At 39.4% G+C, this 20,675-nt stretch overlaps 5 protein-coding genes across 5 annotated transcripts; all 5 read right to left on the bottom strand.

Annotated features, from left to right (window-relative positions):
- Positions 1 to 999: 999 nt before the first annotated feature.
- On the bottom strand, positions 1,000 to 1,621 carry LOC128777396 (keratin-associated protein 6-2-like). The gene has a single exon (XM_053904211.1). It carries the CDS (start codon positions 1,582 to 1,584, stop codon positions 1,303 to 1,305), a length of 282 nt encoding a protein of 93 aa, XP_053760186.1. The 5' UTR covers positions 1,585 to 1,621; the 3' UTR covers positions 1,000 to 1,302.
- A 3,584-nt stretch (positions 1,622 to 5,205) lies between these two features.
- Positions 5,206 to 5,773, bottom strand: LOC128777395 (keratin-associated protein 21-1-like). The gene has a single exon (XM_053904210.1). It carries the CDS (start codon positions 5,742 to 5,744, stop codon positions 5,517 to 5,519), a length of 228 nt encoding a protein of 75 aa, XP_053760185.1. The 5' UTR covers positions 5,745 to 5,773; the 3' UTR covers positions 5,206 to 5,516.
- Positions 5,774 to 9,408: 3,635 nt separating this feature from the next.
- Positions 9,409 to 9,998, bottom strand: LOC128777393 (keratin-associated protein 6-2-like). The gene has a single exon (XM_053904207.1). The coding sequence runs from the start codon at positions 9,958 to 9,960 to the stop codon at positions 9,715 to 9,717; it is 246 nt and encodes an 81-aa protein (XP_053760182.1). The 5' UTR covers positions 9,961 to 9,998; the 3' UTR covers positions 9,409 to 9,714.
- A 3,463-nt stretch (positions 9,999 to 13,461) lies between these two features.
- On the bottom strand, positions 13,462 to 13,695 carry LOC128777394 (keratin-associated protein 21-1-like). Its single transcript, XM_053904209.1, has one exon. The coding sequence runs from the start codon at positions 13,693 to 13,695 to the stop codon at positions 13,462 to 13,464; it is 234 nt and encodes a 77-aa protein (XP_053760184.1).
- Positions 13,696 to 17,091: 3,396 nt separating this feature from the next.
- Positions 17,092 to 17,701, bottom strand: LOC128777392 (keratin-associated protein 6-2-like). The gene has a single exon (XM_053904206.1). The coding sequence runs from the start codon at positions 17,662 to 17,664 to the stop codon at positions 17,395 to 17,397; it is 270 nt and encodes an 89-aa protein (XP_053760181.1). The 5' UTR covers positions 17,665 to 17,701; the 3' UTR covers positions 17,092 to 17,394.
- Positions 17,702 to 20,675: the final 2,974 nt, after the last annotated feature.

The following is a 20,675-nucleotide window of genomic DNA, read 5'->3' as shown; positions in this document are numbered from 1 at the left end:
CCCAGAACTATTCAATACTTCAAACTGCACTCTCTTCCCCAGGAGGCTGTTTTATTTCCACCATAACAATCATCTATTTAAATTTATTTTAATTATGGGCACCTGGGTGGCTCAGTCGGTTGAGCATCTGACTTCGGCTCAGGTCATGGTCTCACGGTTCGTGAGTTCAAGCCCCATGTGGGGCTGTGTGCTGCCAGCTCAGAGCCTGGAGACTGCTTCAGATTCTGTGTCTCCCTCTCTCTCTGTTCCTCCCCCGCTCAGGCTCTGTCTCTCTCTCTCTCTCTCTCTCTCTCTCTCTCTCTCCGTCAAAAATAAATTTTAAAAAAAACATTAAATTTATTTTAATTCTTACTTTTCTTTTTATTATCACCTACTAGAATGTAAACACTCTGACAGCAGGAAACCCGTCTACAATGTTGGACCTGTATCTTCAGTGTGTAAGACAGTTCCCTTTCAAAAATATTCAAAACTATTTGCCAGTTAAGTGACTAATATCAATTTCACAAACTCAGCATACGCAAACAAAAGTGTTTGCACTTGCATCAAAATGCAGATGACATGATACCACATTTTTATTCTACGTATCCTTTCCTTAGTTATTCATCCATCACCTGAGTCTACTTCCAATTTCTCATTAATCCTGGGAACTCTCTTCCATTCCATTTATCCTTTAAGTGCTCAAGCCACACCTCCGCTCCTTTGGGCTTCTGTCACAGCCTCCTGAAGAGGTGACATCCCACTTCATCTTTCCCCTTCACTTCCATTCTAGATACAGTGTGATTTTCAGGACTCAGTTCTGAAATACTGTGTGAGGGCTGAGTATGAAGGATGCAAGAAATAGGTGGAGAAGACATTATCTCTGATGTACATAAGAGAAGAAATGCTTGTATTGTACCAAGGAGAAAAGTCGAGGGTTCATGAAATATATTGTCAGCTGGATTTCAAGAGACACCATAACACCTCAAAAAAAGGAGTAATTCACAGGCAAGAACACAGAGATGTGTTAGAAGCAAAGAACCATTTTTATTGAGAATAAGGGATTTGCCCAGCTGTGGAATGTTAGGATCATTGCCACAGTCACAAAACAGAATCCAGATTAAGGGAGTAAAGCCCAACATATGGAAAACAGTAAGATGATACTACACAGCCACAAGATGCCATCCTACAAATGTTAATGGTGGTCAAATCTTCTACAAAGCATGCAATTTCTTAGATATAGAAGTCTTGGGGTATGGATTCTTGAATCAGCCTTCCCTTAAGGCGTGTCATTTCAGAAGCAAGTGGGGTTTGAACAGTGATGTTCTAGCAGCAAGAAGAATAACATCTTCTATACAAAAATGGCCGGTAGGCACAGCAGCTGGAGCCATAGCCATAGCCACAGCCATATCCAGTGCCATAGCCACAGCAGGAGCCATATCCACAGCCAGAGCCACAGCCATACCGTGAGCCATATCCACAGCCATATCCAGTACCATAGCCACAGCCATAGCCTGTTCCATAACCACAGCCATAATAGGGGCCACATCCACAGCCATAGCCATATCCACAGCCATAGCCACAGGAGTTGCCATAGTTGCAACACATCTTGTCAAGAGAAGAGAATTCACGTTGGTTGCGAGAGGATGTGGTGAAGTGCATGTCTTCTACTAGCCTTGGACCTTTATATACTGCCAGTAATTGACAGAGCATGCCATTCATCCCCTGACTTACCCAACAAATATGTAAGCAACTATGCTGTGCCAGTAACTGTCAACAATCAGTAATGCCTTGAGTAATATAAACTGTTTATTTGGGGGTGACTCTCATTTTATTTAAACAGCAACAATTTTTTTAACTTTATTTATTTTGAGAAATAGAGCATGAGCAGAAGAGAGGCAGAGACACAGAGGGAGAATCCCAAGCAGGCCCCGCTCTGTCAGCGCAGAGTCCAATCTCATCAACTCAAGAACCATGAGATCATGACTTGAGCTGAAATCAAGAGTCAGATGCTTACCAGACTGAGCCACCCAGGTGACCCTATGTAGAGGCAGCATTTTCATTTACTCTGCCAAAGAATTATCTCAGTAGCATCATGTAATCTACATAGAACAGATACCAAACTTCACAACCTCCTATCTTTTAATATATTTCATATAACAAGTTCAGGGGGAATTTAGGAAAATTTTGTCCCTCTTGATCTCTCCTCCTTCTCAAAACATCTACCTCTGCCCTTGGGGAAGGAAATAACTCCCAACTCCTTTCTGGAATCATCACAACTTCTTGGCAGGCTTCTTGCATCCAGATACCTACTGTATAAGCCTACTGTCTCCTTGTGGGAGAAACCAGGGATGATGATAATATCAGGGCACAGAACAACCCCCAACAACATTGAAAGATCTAATGTCAGATGTCAATAGTGCTGAGATTCAGAAACCTTGGTTTATAACATCGCATCTATAAATTACGGTCTTTCTTTTTTTTTTTCATTTTTTTAATGTTTATTTATTTTTGAGAAAGAGACAGGGGAGCAGAGCAGGGGAGGAGCAGAGAGAGAGGGAGACACAAAATCTGAAGCAGGCTGCAGGCTGCGAGCTGTCATCACAGAGCCTGACGCGGGGTTCAAACTCACAAACCGCAAGATCATGACCTGAGCTAAAGTCGGAGGCCCAATGGACTGAGCCACCCAGGTGCCCTAGGTTCTTTCTTTATTGCTGTCTAAGTCCAAATATTCCTTTCTTCTCAACTAAACCAAGCAACTGACCTTTCCATCAGCAGATGTGTAGTTAAAAAAAAAGTTGTTTACTTTTTGTTTGTGATGTTTTTGGTTATTTTTGTTGTCTAAGTCACTATTTTCAGATTCAGGCACAATCCAAAATTTAACTTTTTACTATAACAGCTATGAAATCCGTGTTGGAAGTACAAACTCAGGAAGATTATTCCTTCTACTCCACTTTCAAATTTCAACAACAAAGTAATGAGTGCCAACAAGTCCTTTATCAAGTGCTTTCAACAGAGATTTTTCATAAAGCTGCTGATTTTCTTTTCTGAGAACTTTAATTATTAGACATTTTTCCTTCAGTTAAGAATACTTCCAACTGATTTTTCTTATACTGGTCACTGGTCTGTTTGATTACTCTGCTATGTGTCATCACTAACAAGAAGCTTAAAGAAAACATATCCCATGCAATTGTTCTTTACCTTTTATTTTCTCTCCTTTTCTGTCAGTCTTGAAATTCGAAATGACAAATTCTAATGCAAAGCTTCCCTAGAATAGACATGTTAATTTTCAAAAACCCACTTTCTGGTCACAATATGCCTGAGCTATTGAAAATCATTCCTATATTTATTGCATTATTTCTAGTACATTTCCATTCAGATCTCTGGATACTGATCCTAACAGCAGAAAAAAAATCTATATTTTGTACATCTCTGAGTCACAAGTTCTAAGTAGAGTGCCTGGCATGTAATTTGAAATCAATCAATATTTCCACCAATAAAAACAGATGTATTAAAACAAAATATGTTCTAACATTGGAGTGTTCCCATTTTACTCAAGCTGAAACTTTCAAATGTTCTGTGACTAAGAGAGTCACAAATTTCACATTTTGAAGATATGTGTTAGCTTACAAAGACATATTTTCAGAGGCATAAATTATCTTAAATGTTTCATAAATGATCGGCACTTCACTACACATGTAAATTTTGATATACATGCCTAATTAATGATATTCTGCCCTCCTCCAGAAAGTATTCAATGACAAGGAACATAAATGAAACCATAAGTTAGATGTTCAGTGAACTTCATTATTAGAATTCTCTACCCATCTTTGTAGGGTTTCCCCACTCATATTGACCCAAAGGACAGTCAGTCCCCAGATCTGATTTAAAGATGTTCCATCTGTGAAAAATGCCCAACTCTTGAAAGAAACCATGTCTCTTCATCAGCAGAACACGTTATATCCTGGGCATAGCCTCACTCCAGGGCTGACCTTGATGGCAGCACTATCTTCCTTGGAATTGGCCATGTTGTGGAGTCTCCAAGCTCCAGGTACCTCAGACTCAGACTTTATAATGACCCTTGTCATGGAAATGAGTTAGTGAGTCGCTTTTCACTGCTGGCTGAATTTGACCCTGAAAAATATTTTCTACTGTAGGATCTAAAGGTTAGAGTTCTGGAATGGCACATGAGGAAAGGACATTGAAAACAGACCCCAACAAACTAGTAGGTTCTCAAACTCAGAAAGAACTGGGCTTTACATCCCATTCTTATATCTGTACCAAGTAATGCCGTAAATGCTACCATTAAAGCACAGGTCCTTGCTTTTTTCAACTGAAAATTGTGGCAGCACTGATCATACCCAAAACTTAATGAATTTCTTTTCCACCCTTTTTATTTAGTGCTGTCCTTTCTAGTCATTCTGTCAACTTGGATCAGTTCATTTGACACAAAACATCAAAATACCTCCCTGAACTATCTCTCCAATATTTCAACCTTCATTGTCTTCCCCAAGAACCTGTTTTATTCCCTCCAAGCAAATTATGTGTCTAAATTTGTCATAATTAGTTTGTAAAATATTTATTAAAACCAACAAAATGTATACACTCTGAGGGTAGGAAATTCATCTACAATTTTTCTACTGTGTATTCAGTGTGTTGGATGGTTCTCTTTCAAACACATTCAAAAGTATTTGTCAATTAACTAACTTAAATCGATTTCCTCAAACTCAATTTATGCTAACAAATATATTAGCAAATCCATCCAATTCAGATGATATGATATCATGCTTTTCTTCTAACTTACTCTTTCCTTGGTTCTTTACACTTCAGCTGAGGCAGCTTCCAATTTCGCAGAAATACCAGAAACTCTTCCATCACATTCATCCTTTAAGTGATCAGGCCACACCTCCTTTCCCTTGGGCTTCTGTCACAACCTCCCAAGAGGTGCCATCCCTCCTCATCCTCGTCTTTTCCCTCCACATCCATTCTACCTACAGTGTGATTTCCAGGACACAGTTCTGCAATACTGTCTGATTTGTGTTGGAGTGTTAAGGATATGAGACTTAGGTGGAGAAGACATTATATCGATGCATGTAAGAGAAGAAATGCTTGTATGATATCCAGAAAGAGACCCGGGTACATGAAATACATTGTCAGCCCAATTTTCAAGACAGGCCATAACACCTCAAGATATGAGGCTTTCTCAAAAGAGACTAGAGACATTTGATAGAAGGAATGAAACATTTTTATTGAGAATAAGGGGATTGCCCAAATGTGGAACGTATGGATCCACGCCACAGTCACAACACAGAATGCATACTAAGGGAGTAAGAACAACACTTTGTGGAAAACTGTTAGATGATACTCCATAGCCTCAAGCCACAAGATGCCATGCTACAAATGTTACTGGAGGTCACATCATCTATGACACATGCAATGCTCTCGATATATAAATCTCGATATATAAATATATATCCGTGAATGAGCCTTCTCTTAAGGCATGTCATTTCAGAAGCAAGTGGGACTTGGACAGTGATGTTCTACCAGCAAGAGGAATAACATCTTCTATAGCAAAATGGCTGGTAGCCACAGCAGCTGGAGCCATAGCCATAGCCGCAGCCATATCTGGTGCCATTAACACAGCCATACCCTGAGCCATAACCACAGCCATAACGGAGGCCATAACCACAGCCATAATAGGGACCACATCCACAGCCATAGCCATAGCCACAGCCACAGCCACAGGAGTTGCCGTAGTTGCAACACATCTTGTCAAGAGAAGAGAATTCACGTGGGTTGTGAGAGGATGTGGTGAACTGTGTGTCTTCTACTAGCCTTGGACCTTTATATACTGTCAGTAATTGGCAGAACATACCATTCATCCCCTGACATACCCAACAAATATGTAAGCACTTCTGGTATGCCACTCACTGTCAACAATCAATAAATGTCTTGGGAAATGTGACTTCATTCTGTTGGAGTCTCCAGTTCCATTTGAAGAACAGCATTTTAATTTGCTCTGCCAAATAATCTCTCACTATAATCACATGCCATACGTAAAACTGGTACCCACCTTCACTACTTGTTGTCATTTAAGTTACCTTATGTATCATGGTTGAGGGACATTTAGGAAAATCTTGTCCTCTTGATCTCTCTTCTTTCCTAAACTATCTACCTGTCCCCATAGGGAAGGAAATAACTCCCATCTCCTTTCTGGAACCATTGCAAATTTTTGCCTGCCTGCTCACACCCAGATACCTACTGCAGATACCTACTAGCTCCAAGTGTGATAAACGTGGGAAGATGTTAATACCAGTCATCAGAACAAAGCCCAACAACACTGGAACTTCTGCTGTACAATGCCAATAGTGTTGAGATCTAGAAACCTTGGTTTGAATCTCACATCTCTATATTCTCTCTTTATTGGTGTCTAATTCCAAATACTTCCTTTTTTTCTTAACTAAACCCTTTATCCAATCATTCCGTTACCAGACATGAAGTCAAAAAGAAAGGAAGGAAGAAGGAAGGAAGGAAGGAAACGAGGGAGGGAGGAAGAGAAAGAAAGAAAGAAAGAAAGAAAGAAAGAAAGAAAGAAAGAAAGAAAGAAAGAAAGAAGAAAGAAAGATAAGAAGGAAGGAAGGAAGGAAGGAAGGAAGGAAGGAAGGAAGGAAGGAAGGAAGGGAGAAATGAAGGTGTCTCTGCTTTTTGTTTGTATAGTTGTTTCTTGGGATATTTCTGCTCATCTTGGTTGTCTACGCTTTACATCAATCACCATTTTATGAATCCAAAATTTGCATTAGTTTTTACTGTGACAACTATAAAATCCAAACTGGAAGGGGGTATATACTCAGGAAAATCATTCCTTCTCCTCCTCGCTAAAATTTCCCATTAAAGAAATGTGGGACCTCCAGTCTTTTCCTGAATGCTTTCAACCGGGAATTTCATAAACCTGCTGATTTCCTTTCCTGTGATCTTTACTTTGTAGACATTTTTCCTTCAGTTGACAGTATTTCCTACTACTTTTAGACTGGGGTATGTGATCCCTCTGCTGTGATTCATCCCTTACAACAAATTTAAGGAAAATTTAAGGAAAATTAAAAGAAATTAAGTCAAATACCCACTACAATTGTTCTGTAGCTTAATTTTCGCTACTTGCCTACCATTCTTGAAATTCACAACTATAAGCTCTAATGCACAAAATCCCTAGAATACACACTTTGCTTTTCTAACACCCTCTTTCTTGTCACAATACTCCTGACCTATTGAAAAAGTTTTCTAGCTCTATTGCATTATTTCTAGTACCTTTCCATTCAGGTTTCTGAATACAGATGCATAATGGCAGAGAGAAAAAGTCTCTTATTCTGTGCACCCTTCTTTCCAGAGTCAGTACAGCCTCACACATAATTTGAATTATGTCAGTATTTGTCCAATTAAAAAATGCATTAGAACAAAGCCGTGTTCAAATGTTGGTGTGCCATTTAGAAGTTATAAAATAATTCAATATATTATCGCAATATTCTCATTCCATTCAACCCGAAAATCTCCAATATTCTTGGACTAAGAGAGTCTCAAATTTCACACTTTAAAGATAGTTGTGTGGGGGTTGCTGGATGGCTAGTTGATTAAGTGTCCAACCTCAGCTCAGGTGATGATCTTACAGTTTGTGAGTTCGAGCCCCGTGTAATGCTCTGTGCTGACAGCCTGGAGACTGAAGCCTGATTCAGATTCTGTGTCTCTTTCAAACTCTGCCCCTCCCACGCTGACACTCTGTCTCTCAAAAAAATAAATAAATAAATGAAAAAAATTGAAATATATGAATAAATATAAATAAAGTTGTCTGTTTGTGAACACATTGTTCCATATGTTCTCTATGCCTTATAAATAACCAGAACGTCACTAGATATGTAAATTATAATATACGTGCCTAATTGATGATATTCTTCCCTCCTTCAGAAAGCCTTCAAAGACAAGGAACATAATGGAACAATGAATAGATTTTCAACAAACTGTAATTATTAGAATTCTTTTCCCTGTTTGTACGATGTACCCATCCGAGACTAACTCAGAGCACACTCAGTCATCACATCAGATTTAGACTATCCCATGTGTGATAATTCCATCCCTTGAGAGAAGGCTTAATTCTTCATCAGCAGGACACTCAATATACGGGGCATAGCCTCCACCCAGGGCTGACCTCGATGGCAAGGCCATCCTCCTCGGACTCTGACAGGGCTTAGAGTCTCCTGGCTCTAGGATTCTCACACTCAGACTTTGTGCACTCACCTTTGCCATGCATATGAGTCAGCGATCGGTTTTCCACTGCTGGTGGAATTTGAGTCTGAAATACATTTTCTATTGTAGGATCTAAAGGTGAGAGTTCTGGAATGGCACCTGAGGAAAGGACACTGAAGTCAGACCCCAACAAACGGAAGGTTCTCAAACTCAGAAAGGATGGGCTTCTCATCCCATTCTTGTATACGCACCAGGGAAGACACTGAAGGACACCATTAAAGCCCTACTCCTTCCTCTTTTCAACTGAAAATTGTGGCACCATTGATCATACCCAACACGTAATGAATTTCTCTTCCCCTTTCTACTTAGTACTGCCCTTTCTGGCCATTCTTTCCACTTGATCAGTTCGTTTGACACCAAACATCAAAGTACCACCCCGAACTATCTCTCCAATATTTAATGAACCTTCATTCTCTTCCCCAGAAAGCTGTTTTATTCTCTCCAAGCAAATTATGTGTCTAAATTTGTCATAATTAATTTGTAACATATTTATTAACACCAACAAAATGTAAACACTCAGAGTAGGAAATTCATCTGCAATTTTTCTACTATGTATTCAGTGTGTTGGATAGTTCTCTTTCAAACACATTCAAAAGGATTTGTCAATTAAGTGATTTAAATCAATTTCTTCAAACTCATTTTATGCCAACAAATATATTAGCAAATCCATCCAATTCAGATGATATGATACCACGCTTTGCTTCTAACGTACCCTTTCCTTGCTTCTTTACACTTCAGCTGAGGCAGCTTCCAATTGCTCATGAATACCAGACACTCTCTCTTCCATCACATTCATCCTTTAAGTGATCAGGCCACACCCCCTTCCCCTTGGGCTTCTGTCACAACCTCCCAGGAGATGCCATCCCTCCTCATCCTCGTCTTTTCCCTCCACATGCATTGTACCTACAGTGTGATTTCCAGGGCACAGTTCTGGAATACTGTGTGATTTGTGTTGGAGTGTTAGGGATATGAGACTTAGGTGGAGAAGACATTATATCCATGCATGTAAGAGAAGAAATGCTTGTATGATATCCAGAAAGAGACCCGGGTACATGAAATATATTGTCAGCCCAATTTTCAAGACACGCCATAACACCTCAAGAAAGGAGGCTTTCACAAGAAAGAACAGAGACATTTGATAGAAGGAATGAAACATTTTTATTGAGAATAAGGGATTTGCCCAAATGTGGGATGTTCGAAACCTTGCCACAGTCACAACACAGAATCCATATTAAGGGAGTAAAGCCAACACTTCGTGGAAAACTGTTAGATGATACTTCATAGCCTCAATTTGCAAGCTGCCATCTTACAAATGTTACTGGAGGTCAAATCTTCTATGACACATGCAATGTTCCCGATATATAAATCTTGGGGTATAGATCCTTGAATGAGCCTTCTCTTAAGGTGTGTCGTTTCAGAAGCAAGTGGGGTTTGGACAGTGATGTTCTAGCAGCAAGAGGAATAACATCTTCTATAGAAAAATGGCCGGTAGCCACAGCAGTTGGAGCCATAGCCATAGCCACAGCCATATCCGGTGCCATAGCCACAGCAGGAGCCATAGCCACAGCCACATCCTGAGCCATAGCCACAGCCATAACGGAGGCCATAACCACAGCCATAATACGGACTACATCCACAGCCATAGCCATATCCACAGCCACAGCCACAGGAGTTGCCGTAGTTGCAACACATCTTGCCAAGAGAAGAGAATTCACGTGGGTTGTGAGAGGATGTGGTGAAGTGCGTGTCTTCTACTTGCTTTGGACCCTTATATACTGTCAGTAATTAGCAGAGCATGTCACTCATCCCCTGACTTACCCAACAAATATGTAAGCAACTGTGCTGTGCCAGTCACTGTCAACAATCAACAATGTCTTGGGCAACGTGAGCTCATTATTAAGGAGACTTCAGTTTTAGTAAAGAAGAGCATTTTATTTCATTCTTCCAAAAAACATTTCTCAGTAGAATCATGGACTCTAAGTAAAACCAAAATCCATGTTCACAATCTCCAATCATTTAACAAGAAGGCTGAGGGGTTTTTAGGAAATATTTCTCCTTCTTGATCTCTCCACACTCATAAAACATCTACCTCTGTCCATAAGGAAAGAAAAATTCATCTCCTTTCTGGAATCATTGCAACATCTTACCAGGCTTCTTGCACCCAGATACCTGCTACAGATATCTACTGGGTCTGTGTGGTAAAAGCTAGGGATGATGCCCATTTCATGACACAGAAAGTCCCTCAACACCATTGAAGTGCCTCATGTAAAATGTCAAAAGTGCTGAGATCGAGAAACCTAGCTTTATAGCCTCACATCTATAAATTAGATTCTCTCTTTACTCGTGTCTATGTCCAAAGATTCCCCTCCTTCTCAAATAAACTGAAAGTCCAACCCTTTCATCACCAGATATACGGGGAGGGGGGGAGGGGAGGATGTTGTTTATTTGTTTGTGATGCTTTTGCTTATCTTCATTGCCCAGGCCACTATGTTCATATCCAGGCAGAATCCAAATTTAAACTACTTTTCACTGTAACAACTATGAAATCCTAGTTGGAAATGAGTACAAATTCAGGTATCATTTCTTCTACTCCACACTCAAATTTCAACACCAAGAAATGAGTGTCATCCAGTCCTTTATTGAATGACTTCCACAGGCATTTTAATAAAACTGCTGATTTCCTTTTCGGAGAAGTTTCATTATTAGATATGTTTCCTTTGGTTGAGAATATTTCCTACTGTTTTTTTTCTAATATTGCTCATGGGTTATCTGATCACTCCACTATGTGTCATCCCTAACAACAAATTCAACACATATATCCCCTTACAAATGTTCTTTACCTTTAATTTTCCTACTTTTCCATCATTATTGAAATTCAAAACCATAAATTCCAATGCACGAGTTCCCTGAAATAGACATGATACTTTTTAAACACCCACTCTCTGGTCACAATACCCACGAACTAATGAAAAACACTTCCTATCTTTATTGCTTTATTTCTATACACTTCCATTAAGAGCTCGGGACACTGATGTTTAATGGCAGAAAAAAATCTTTTCTTCTGTGTGTCCTTGAATCATCGGTTAGCTCTAAGCATAGTGCCTGGCACATAATCTCAACTCAATATTTCTGCCAATAACAAACAGACATATTAAAACAAAACCATGTTCAAACGTTGGTATCACTTAGAATCTATAAGAATGTGAATATATGTCATAATGTTCTCAATTCATTCAAGCCGAAAGTCCCAAATGTTCATTGCTAAAACAGTCACAAATTTCACCTTTTGAAGATATCTGTTAGTGTTCAAAGTCATTTCTACAGATATACAAGTTATCTCATATGCCTAATAAATGATAAACTCTTTACTAGAAATAGAAAGTATGAGATACGTGCCTAATAAATACTATTCTGCCCTGTTATAGGTAGTGTTCAATGAAAAGGAACCTAATGAAACCATAAGTTCTATGTTCAACAAACTGTAATGATTGGAATTGACTTCCCCTGTGTATACAATTTTCTCACCTCTGATTTATCCAGAGCACAGTCAGTCCCCAGAAATGACTTACAGATGTTCCATCTGTGAGAATTTCCAGCTCTTGAAAGAACATCTCTTTCCTCGTCAGTAAGACACATTATATCCTGGGTGTAGTTTCCCTCCAGGACAACCTTGATGGCAGAGCCATCTTCCTTGGAACTGGCCAAGTTGTGGAGTCTCCAGGACCAAGGGTACTCAGACCCAGACTTTGTGCAGTGACCCTTGTCATGGAGATGAGACAGTGAGTCTTTTATTCTGCTTGTTGAAATTGTGTCTGAAAGACAATTTTTGTTGTAGGATCTAAATGTTAGAGGTCTGGAAAGGCACATGAGAGGAGCACACTGAAATCAGAATCCAACAAATTAGTACGCATTCAAACTCAGAAAATCAACTGGAACTATTAATTTCATTTTATATCTGCTCCATTAGAGAGCGCATTTAAGACACTAGCCATTGTGTTTTTGCACTAAAACTCGTGGCACCACTGATCATACCCAAAACCTTATGTATTTCTCTTTCTACTTTACATTTACAACTGTCCTTTCTAGTATTTCTGGAAACTGACATGAGTTCATGTGACAGAACATGTCAAAACACATCCTTGAACTAACTCTTCAATACTTCAGTCTTCTCAAGGATGCTGTTTTATTCACACCATAGGAATTATCTCTCTAAATTTATCCGAATTAATTCTTCTTTTTGTTTTATTAACCTACTAGAATGAAACCACTCTGACAGCAAGAAATTCACCTATAATTTTTCTACTGAGCCTTCAGGGTGTGTGACAGTTGCCTTTCAAAAACATTCAAAACGATTTGGAAATTAATTGACTTAAATCAATTTACTGAAACTCAGTATATGCCAACAAATGTATTTGCACTTCCATCAAAATGCAGATCATACAATATCACGTTTTTCTTTTGCTTCTCATTTCCTTAGTTTCTTACATCTCAACAGAGGCAGCTCCCATTTTCTCATTAATCCCAAAATTTCTCTCTTCAACTCCATTCATCCTTGAAGCACTCAGGCCATACTTCCTCCCCCTTGAGCTTGTGTCACAACTTCCCGAAGAGGTGTCCTAACTCTTCCTCTTACCCCTCCAGCCTTCAGCTCCATTTTAGATACGGTGTTACCTCAAGGACATAGTTCTGACACAGTGTGATTTATGTTGAGGTGTTATGGATACAAGAAATAGGAGAAGACATTATCTCCGATGCACATAAGAGAAGTAATGTTTATATTATATCTAGGAAGAGACCCAGGTTCATGGAATATATTGTTGCCCGAGTTTCAGGAGATGCCATACACCTCAAAAAGGAGTCATTCATTAGCAAGAACACAGAGATTAGTTAGAAAAAAAATGAAACATTTTTATTGAGAATAAGGGATTTGCCTCACTGTGGGATTTTAGATATGTTGCCACAGTCTCAACACAGAACCCAGAATAGAAGTGAAGACTAACATTTGGAAAATAGTCAGAGGATACCACATAGCCTTCAGCCACAGGATGCCTTCATACAAATGCTAACTAGGGGTCACAATTACCGAAAGTATGCAATTCATCGGATATAGAAATCTTGGGGTATAAATCAATGAATCAGCCCTCCCTTAAAGCATGCCATTTCAGAAGGAAATGTGTCTTGGAGAGTGATGTTCTAGCAGCAAGAAGAATAACATCTTCTATACCAAAATGGCCAGTAGCCACAGCAACCAGAGCCATAGCCACAGTCACAGCCATATCTGGTGCCATAGCCACAGCAGGAGCCGTATCCACAGCCATATCCACAGCCATAGCCAGGTCCATAACTATAGCCATAATAGGGACCATAGCCACAGCCATAGCCATAGCCACAGCCATAGCCACAGGAGTTGCCGTAGTTGCAACACATCTTGGAAGAGATTTCACGTGGGTTGCAAGAGGATGTGGTGAAGTGCATGTCTTCTACTAGCTTTGGACCTTTATATACTGTCAGTAATTGGCAGAACATACCATTCATCCCCTGACATACCCAACAAATATGTAAGCACTTCTGGTATGCCACTCACTGCCAACAATCAATAAATGTCTTGGGAAATGTGACTTCATTCTGTTGGAGTCTCCAGTTATATTTAAAGAACAGTATTTTAATTTGCTCTGCTGAAGAATTCTCACACTAGAATCATGTGCCATATGTAAAACTGGTACCCACCTTCACAACTTACTGTCATTTAATTTACCTTATGTATCATGGTTGAGGGACATTTAGGAAAATTTTGTCCTCTTGATATCTCCTGTTTCCTAAGCTATCTACCTGTCCCCATAGGGAAGGAAATAACTCCCATCATCTTTCTGGAATCATTGCAAATTTTTGCCTGCCTGCTCACACCCAGATACCTACTGCAGATACCTAGTAGCTCCATGTGTGATAAACGAGGGAAGATGCTAATTCCAGCCAACAGAACAAAGCCCAACAACACTGGAACTTCTGCTGTACAATGCCAATAGTGTTGAGATCTAGAAACCTTGGTTTGTAACCTCACATCTCTATATTCTCTCTTTATTGGTGTCTAATTCCAAATTCTTCCTTGTTTTCTCAACTACACCCATTATTCAATCATTCCATTGCCAGACATAAAGTCAAAAGGAAAACAAGGAAAGAAGGAAGAAATTAGAAAGAATGAAAGAAAGAAAGAGACAAAGAAAGAGAGAGTAGAGAGAAAGAAAGAGAGAGTGGAAAGAAAGAAAGAAAGAAAGAAAGAAAGAAAGAAAGAAAGAGAAGAAAGAAAGAAAGAAAGAAAGAAAGAAAGAAAGAAAGAAAGAAAGAAAGAAAGAAAGAAAGAAAAGAGAAAGAAAGGAAGGAACAAAGGAAGCTGTCTCTGTTTTTTGTTTGTATGGTTGTTTCTTGGGATTTTTCTGCTCATCTTTGTTGTCTACTCTTTACATCAATCATCATTTTATGAATCTGGCAGAATCCAAAATTTGTATTACTTTTTACTGTGACAACTCTAAAATCCAAGCTGCAAGGGAGTACAAACTCAGGAAGATCATTCCTTCTACTCCACGCTAAAATTTCCCATCAAAGAAATGTGTGACATCCAGTCTTTTACTCAATGCTTTCACCTGGGAATTTCATGAAACTGCTGATTTCCTTTCCTGTGATCTTTCCTTTGTAGACATTTTTTCTTCAGTTGACAGTATTTCCTATGACTTTTAGACTGCTCTATCTGATCACTCTGCTCTAATTCATCCCTTACCAGAAGTTTAAGGAAAATATACCCACTATAATTGTTCTTTGGCTTAATTTTCTCTACTTTTCTACCATTCTTGAAATTCACAGCTATAAACTCTAATGCACAAAATCCCTAGAATACACACTTTGCTTTTCTAACACCCCCTTTCTTGTCACAGTACTCCTGAACTATTGGAAAAGTTTTCCAGCTTTCTTGCAGTATTTCTAGTAACTTTCCATTCAGGTTTCTGAATACAGATCCATAATGGCAGAAACATAATCTCCTCTTCTGTGCACCCCTCTTTCCAGATGAAGTAGAGCCGGGCACATAATTTGAATTCAGTCAATATTTCCCCAGTAAAGAAATGCATTAAAACAAAATCGTGTTCAAATGTTGGTGTGCCATTAGAAGTTATAAGATAATTCATTATATGATCACCATGTTCTCATTCCATTCTACTCTTTCCATCCTGAAAGTCTCAAAAGTTTTTAACTAGTGAGACTCAAATATCACATTTTGAGGATACTTGTCAGTTTATGAACACCTTGTCACAGATGTGCAAGTTGTCTTATATACCTAAAAAATTTTCGACCCTTTATGGATATGTAAATTGTGATATACATGCCTATCTGATGATGTTCTTCCCTCCTTCAGAAAGCCTTCAAAGACAAGGAACATAATGGAAAAATGAGTCGATTTTTAACAAACTGTAATTATTGGAATTCCTTCCCCTGTCTGTAGGATTTACCGACCCTTGACTAACCCAGAGCACAGGCAGTCCTCAGAACAGACTTAGGATGTCCCATATTGAAAACTTCCAACCCGTGACAGAAGCCCTGATCCTTCCACAGCAGGACACTTAGTATCCTGGGCATAGCCTCATGCCAGGGCTGATCTTGATGGCAGGGTTATCTTCCTTACAATTGGCCATGTTGTGGATGGAGTCTTTTAGCTCCAGTGTCCTCAGACTCAGACTTTCTTCAGTGACTTTTGTCACGGAGATGAGACAGTGAGTCATTCTTTCTGCTGGTAGAAATTGAGTCTGAAGACACTTTTTTCTGATGTACGCTCTAACTGTAGAGTTCTGGAAGGCACATGAGGAAAAGACACTTTGGTAAGAACCCAACACAATAGTAAGCTCACAACTCCCAAACTATCCCTTGCTTTTTTCCACTACAAATTGTGGCACCACCAATCATACCCCAACCTTCATGAATTTCTCTTTCCCCTTTATACTTACAACTGTTCTTTCTAGTATTTCTTTCAAATGGCATCAGTTCATTTGACACAAAATGTCAAAATACCTCCTTGAACTATCTCTGCAATCTTTCAGCCTGCAATCTCTTCCCCAGTAAGATGTTTTATTGCCTCCATAGGGATGATCTCTCCAAATTAATTTCAACTAATTCCTACTTATTTTTAAATATCGCCATTAGAATGTCAACGCTCTGAGAGCAAGAAAGTACTCCACAATTTTCCTCCTGTATCTTCAGAGTGTAGGATAGGTCCCTTTCAAAAACATTCTAAACTATTGGTGAGTTAAGTGACTGAAATCAATTTCCTCACTCTCAATATATGCTAACAAATACATCCAGACTTCCATTAAATTACAGATGATACAATACCACATCTTTCTTCTAAATTTTCCTTTCCTTAGTTCATTAGACATCCGAGTCCATTTCTAATTTCTCATTAATCTGGAAACTCTCTCTTCCATTCCATTCATCCTTGAAGTACTCAGGCCACACCTCTTCTCCCTGGAGCTTGACTCACAACCTCCTAAAGAGGTAACATCCCTCCTTGTCTTTCCTCTCCACCTCCATTTTACATAGAGTGTGATTTCCAGATGAAAGTTCTGAAATATCTGTGATTTGTGTTGAGGTGTGAGGGCCTGGGCATGAGGGATGCAAGGCACAGGTAGAAAAGGCATTTTCTCTGATGCACATAAGAGAAGAAACACTTGCATTATATGAAGGAAGAGCCCTCATGTTCATGAAACATATTGTCACCTAGGTTTTCAAGAGAAGTCATAATACCTCAAAAAAAGGAGTAATTCACAAGCAAGAACATAGAGATATATTAGAAGCAAAGAATCATTTTTATTGAGAATAAGGAATTTGCCCAACTGTGGGGTGTTAGGCTTGTTGCCACAGTCAGATGACAGAATCCAGAGTAAAGGAATAAACACGAACATTTAGAAAACAGTCAGATGATACCACACAGCCTTGAGGCACAGGATGCCATTCTAGAAATGTTGCTTGGAGGTGTGAGCCTCTGTGAAGCATGCATTTTCTTGGATATAGAAAATGTGAGGTATGAATCTTTGATTCAGCCCTCTCATTAGATGTGTCTTATTTAGAGGACAATGGGGCGATGTTCTAGCAGCAAGAAGAATAACATCTTCTATAGCAAAATGGCTGGTAACCATAGCAGCCGGAGCCATAGCCACAACCACAGCCATATCTGGGGCCGTAGCCACAGCAGGAGCCATATCCACAGCCATATCCACAACCAGAGCCACAGCCATACCGGGAGCCATATCCACATCCATAGCCGGGTCCATAACTCCAGCTGTAATAGGGGCCATAGCCACAGCCATAGCCATAGCCACAGCCATAGCCACAAGAGTTGCCGTAGTTGCAACACATCTTGTCAAGAGAAGAGATTTCACGTGGGTTGTGAGAGGATGTGGTGAACTGTGTGTCTTCTACTAGCCTTGGACCTTTATATACTGTCAGTAATTGGCAGAACATAACATTCATTCCCTGACATACCCAACAAATATGTAAGCACTTCTGGTATGCCACTCACTGCCAACAATCAATAAATGTCTTGGGAAATGTGACTTCATTCTGTTGGAGTCTCCAGTTATATTTAAAGAACAGCATTTTAATTGCTGTGCTGAAGAATTCTCTCACTAGAATCATGTGCCATACATAAAACTGGTACCCACCTTCACAACTTGTTGTCATTTAATTTACCTTATATATCATTGTTGAGGGACATTTAGGAAAATCTTGTTCTCTTGATCTTTCCTCTTTCCTAAGCTATCTACCTGTCCCCATAGGGAAGGAAATAACTCCCATCTCCTTTCTGGAATCATTGCAAATTTTTGCCTGCCTGCTCACACCCAGATACCTACTGCAGATACCTAGTAGCTCCATGTGTGATAAACGAGGGAAGATGCTAATTCCAGCCAACAGAACAAAGCCCAAAACAACACTGGAACTTCTGCTGCAAAATGCCAATAGTTTTGAGATCTAGAAACCTTGGTTTGAATCTAACATCTACATATTCTCTTTTTATTGATGTCTAATTCCAAATACTTCTTTTTTTTCTCAACTAAACCCTTTATCCAATCATTCTATTGCCAGACATAAAGTCAAAAAGAAAAGAAGGAAGGAAGGAAGGAAGGAAGGAAGGAAGGAAGGAAGGAAGGAAGGAAGGAGTTATAAAACAAGAAGGAAAGAAAAGAAAGAAAGAAAAAGAAAGAAAGAAAGAAAGAAAGAAAGAAAGAAAGAAAGAAAGAAAGAAAGGTGGTCAGAAGGAAGGAAGGAAGGAAGGAAGGAAGGAAGGAAAGAAGGAAGGAAGGAAGGAAGGAAGGAGGGAAGGAAGGAAGAAAGGTAGGTGTCTCTGCTTTTTGTTTGTATGGTTGTTTCTTGGGATGTTTCTGCTTGTCTTCGTTGTCTACACTTTACATCAATCACCATTTTACGAATCTGGCAGAATCCAAAATTTGTATCACTTTTTACTGTGAACTTTAAAATCCAACCTGGGAGGGAGTACAAACTCAGGAAGATCATTCCTTCTACTCCTCGCTAAAATTTCCCATCAAAGAAATGAGTGGCATCCAGTCTTTTACTGAATACTTTCACCTGGGAATTTCATAAACCTGCTGATTTCCTTTCCTGTGATCTTTCCTTAGTAGACATTTTTCCTTCAGTTGACAGTATTTCCTAATACTGTTAGACTGGGGTATGTGGTCCCTCTGCTGTGATTCATCCCTTACAAGAAGTTTAAGGAAAATATACCCACTACAATTGTTCTTTACCTTAATTTTCCCTACTTTTCTACCATTCTTGAAATTCACAACCATAATCTCTAATGCACAAAATCCCTGAATACACACTTTGCTTTTCTAACAGCCCCTTTCTTGTCACAATACTCCTGAATTATCTCCAATATTCTTGGACTAAGAGAGTCTCAAATTTCACACCTTAAAGATAGTTGTGTGGGGGTTGCTGGATGGCTAGTTGATTAAGTGTCCAACCTCAGCTCAGGTGATGATCTTACAGTTTGTGAGTTCGAGCCCCGTGTAATGCTCTGTGCTGACAGCCTGGAGACTGAAGCCTGATTCAGATTCTGTGTCTCTTTCAAACTCTGCCCCTCCCACGCTGACACTCTGTCTCTCAAAAAAATAAATAAATAAATGAAAAAAATTGAAATATATGAATAAATATAAATAAAGTTGTCTGTTTGTGAACACATTGTTCCATATGTTCTCTATGCCTTATAAATAACCAGAACGTCACTAGATATGTAAATTATAATATACGTGCCTAATTGATGATATTCTTCCCTCCTTCAGAAAGCCTTCAAAGACAAGGAACATAATGGAACAATGAATAGATTTTCAACAAACTGTAATTATTAGAATTCTTTTCCCTGTTTGTACGATGTACCCATCCTAGACTAACTCAGAGCACACTCAGTCATCACATCAGATTTAGACTATCCCATGTGTTCCAGATTTAGACTATTCCATATATTCCATCCCTTGAGAGAAGGCTTAATTCTTCGTCAGCAGGACACTCAATATACGGGGCATAGCCTCCACCCAGGGCTGACCTCGATTTCAAGGCCATCCTCCTCGGACTCTGACAGGGCTTAGAGTCTCCTGGCTCTAGGATTCTCACACTCAGACTTTGTGCACTCACCTTTGCCATGCATATGAGTCAGCGATCGGTTTTTCACTGCTGGTGGAATTTGAGTCTGAAATACACTTTCTATTGTAGGATCTAAAGGTGAGAGTTCTGGAATGGCACCTGAGGAAAGGATACTGAAGTCAGACCCCAACAAACGGAAGGTTCTCAAACTCAGAAAGGACTGGGCTTCTCATCCCATTCTTGTATACGCACCAGGGAAGACACTGAAGGACACCATTAAAGCCCTACTCCTTCCTCTTTTCAACTGAAAATTGTGGCACCACTGATCATACCCAACACGTAATGAATTCCTCTTTCCCTTTCTCCTTGGTACTGCCCTTTCTAGCCATTCTTTCAACTTGATCAGTTCATTTGACACCAAACATCAAAGTACCACCCCGAACTATCTCTCCAATATTTAATGAACCTTCATTCTCTTCCCCAGAAAGCTCTTTTATTCTCTCCAAGCAAATTATGTGTCTAAATTTGTCATAATTAATTTGTAACATATTTATTAACACCAACAAAATGTACACACTCTGAGAGTAGGAAATTCATCTGCAATTTTTCTACTATGTATTCAGTGTGTCGGATGGTTCTCTTTCAAACACATTCAAAAATATTTGTCTGACCGGCAGAAGATGGCGGCATAGGAGGACGCTGGGCTTACCGCACATCCTGCTGATCACTTAGATTCCTACACCTGCCTAAATAACCCAGAAAACCACCAGAAG

This window comes from Panthera pardus, unplaced genomic scaffold (assembly GCF_024362965.1).
Source record: "Panthera pardus isolate Hobbes unplaced genomic scaffold, ASM2436296v1 HiC_scaffold_16, whole genome shotgun sequence".
Classification (NCBI taxonomy): domain Eukaryota; kingdom Metazoa; phylum Chordata; class Mammalia; order Carnivora; family Felidae; genus Panthera; species Panthera pardus.
Note: the sequence above shows the minus strand (reverse complement) of the source record. Positions and strands in the feature narration are given on the sequence as shown.

Bases quoted from the DNA above. Each gene is read 5' to 3' on its own strand.
- LOC128777395 (XM_053904210.1), bottom strand. From the start codon at position 5,744: ATGTGTTGCAACTACGGCAACTCCTGTGGCTGTGGCTGTGGCTATGGC.
- LOC128777396 (XM_053904211.1), bottom strand. From the start codon at position 1,584: ATGTGTTGCAACTATGGCAACTCCTGTGGCTATGGCTGTGGATATGGC.
- LOC128777394 (XM_053904209.1), bottom strand. From the start codon at position 13,695: ATGTGTTGCAACTACGGCAACTCCTGTGGCTATGGCTGTGGCTATGGC.
- LOC128777393 (XM_053904207.1), bottom strand. From the start codon at position 9,960: ATGTGTTGCAACTACGGCAACTCCTGTGGCTGTGGCTGTGGATATGGC.
- LOC128777392 (XM_053904206.1), bottom strand. From the start codon at position 17,664: ATGTGTTGCAACTACGGCAACTCTTGTGGCTATGGCTGTGGCTATGGC.